This window comes from Patagioenas fasciata, chromosome 6, assembly GCF_037038585.1.
Source record: "Patagioenas fasciata isolate bPatFas1 chromosome 6, bPatFas1.hap1, whole genome shotgun sequence".
NCBI lineage: Eukaryota > Metazoa > Chordata > Aves > Columbiformes > Columbidae > Patagioenas > Patagioenas fasciata.
In genome coordinates this window covers 49,288,569-49,290,627 of record NC_092525.1, presented here as the reverse complement: position 1 = coordinate 49,290,627, position 2,059 = coordinate 49,288,569, and the positions used below count along the sequence as shown (strand labels likewise).

Sequence of the window (2,059 nt, the reverse complement as noted above, 5' to 3'; positions counted from 1 at the left end):
AAGGCATGAAGCAGCTCCTGTGCAGCCAGAGCTCCAGTTCCTCTGCAGAGCACAGGCGCTGAGAGCAGCTGCCCGGCAATGTTGGTGTCTGGGAGGTGGCTGCACAGCTGGGGAAGGGTGACGCTGTCTGAGAGCCCGGCTGCCTCTACCCTGGCCTCTCTCACACCCACCCTCACCGCATTGTCCTTCTTACTCCCCTGCTCTGGGTCACTGCTGTTGGGATCTTGTTCTTGCTGTCAGGCTCTCTGGGGATGGCAGTTTCAGCTGCAGAGTCACAGCCTGATCTTGTGGGTCCTTTCCTGCAGCTGTGTCCATGGGAACAGTTGTCCCAGCTTTGCTCTGACCTGTGGGGTGTGGGCAATGCAGCCTGTGGGGCTGGGGAATGAGTTGAGTCTCCCTGAATCAAATGCCATCATTAAGACCCTTGTGTGTTTCGCTGAGGTTTCCTTCCAGAAGTGAGGTTCCCTCCAGGATGGAAACCTGTCCTACAGCATCTGTGTGTTATCTGAAAGACCCTCAGAGAAATGCAGAGATGCTGCAACCAAGAAAATGCTTTTTAGGAAAGGATGAGACTTGTTTTGGTTCCATCCGACAAAGCTGAACCCCAGGACTGTCCCCTGCCCCCCGTTCCCATGTCCCCTGCTGCAGAGCAGGGCTGACTCCTCGACAGCCAGCGGGTACAGGCCCTGCTCCTCATAGCACCTCCAGACAGCACCACCCAGGGCTCAGACACAGAGTTGGAGGAAGGTCTGGGAAAGGACAAAGGGGTGTAGATGAGGGGGAGGGTGTATGAGAAATAGCTTTGATTTTGCTCAGAGAAGTCTCCCCTAACTTGTCACTGGCTTTTCTTCTTTGGTCAGTGTCCTATGTCGAGAGGCAGCAAATGTCCAACAGCAGTTCCTCCCAGTTCCTCCTCCTGCCGTTCGCAGACACACGGGAGCTGCAGCTCTTGCACTTCTGGCTCTTCCTGGGCATCTACCTGGCTGCCCTCCTGGGCAACGGCCTCATCATCACCACCATAGCCTGGGACCAGCACCTCCACACCCCCATGTACTTCTTCCTGCTCAACCTCGCCCTCCTGGACCTTGGCTTCATCTCCACCACTGTCCCCAAGTCCATGGCCATTTCCCTCTGTGACACCAGGGCCATCTCCTACACAGGATGTGCTGCACAGGTCTTTTTTTTCTTTTTCTATGCTACAGGAGAATGTTCTCTCCTCACCATCATGTCCTATGACCGCTACGTTGCCATCTGCAAACCCCTGCACTACGGGACCCTCCTGGGCAGCAGAGCTTGTGTCCACATGGCAGCAGCTGCCTGGGCCACTGGGTTTCTCAATGCTCTGCTGCACACGGCCAATACATTTTCACTGCCACTGTGCAAGGGCAATGCCCTGGACCAGTTCTTCTGTGAAATCCCCCAGATCCTCAAGCTCTCCTGCTCACGCTCCTACCTCAAGGAAGTCAGGCTTCTTGTGCTTAGTATATCAGTAGTATTTGGGTGTTTTGCGTTCATTGTGCTGTCCTATGTGCAGATCTTCAGGGCCGTGCTGAGGATCCCCTCTGAGCAGGGACGGCACAAAGCCTTTTCCACCTGCCTCCCTCACCTGGCCGTGGTCTCCCTGTATGTCAGCACTGGCATATTCACCTACCTGAAGCCCCCCTCTATCTCTTCCCCATCCCTGGATCTGCTGGTGTCTGTTCTGTACTCGGTGGTGCCTCCAGCAGTGAACCCCCTCATCTACAGCATGAGGAACCAGGAGATCAAGGATGTCCCGTGCAAACTGATGACTGATATTTTCCTGAAGCAAGTCTTCTCGTCAGCTTCTGCATAGCAGTTATAGAACAATTCATTGTATTACATCTTCTCTTTTTGTGTGGTTTGTTTGTTTCTTTGTTTGTGGTTTGTTTTTCTACTTTAATTTTGCCTTTTTTTTTTTTTTTTTTGTGATGGTGGTTTAGTTTTAGTCACTAGAATATTGTCATCCCCTTTGTAATTCACTCTCTTATGTGCCTTTCTGTCTGAGTGGATTTTTAAATAAAGAGTTGGTTTTATGTGT

General features: G+C 52.3%; 1 protein-coding gene across 1 annotated transcript; it reads left to right on the top strand.

Moving 5' to 3' along the window:
* Positions 1-883: 883 nt before the first annotated feature.
* Positions 884-1,834, top strand: LOC136116265 (olfactory receptor 14J1-like). Its single transcript, XM_065862462.2, has one exon. It carries the CDS (start codon positions 884-886, stop codon positions 1,832-1,834), a length of 951 nt encoding a protein of 316 aa, XP_065718534.2.
* Positions 1,835-2,059: the final 225 nt, after the last annotated feature.

Coding starts and splice junctions, on each gene's coding strand:
- LOC136116265 (XM_065862462.2), top strand. CDS start 884: ATGTCCAACAGCAGTTCCTCCCAGTTCCTCCTCCTGCCGTTCGCAGAC.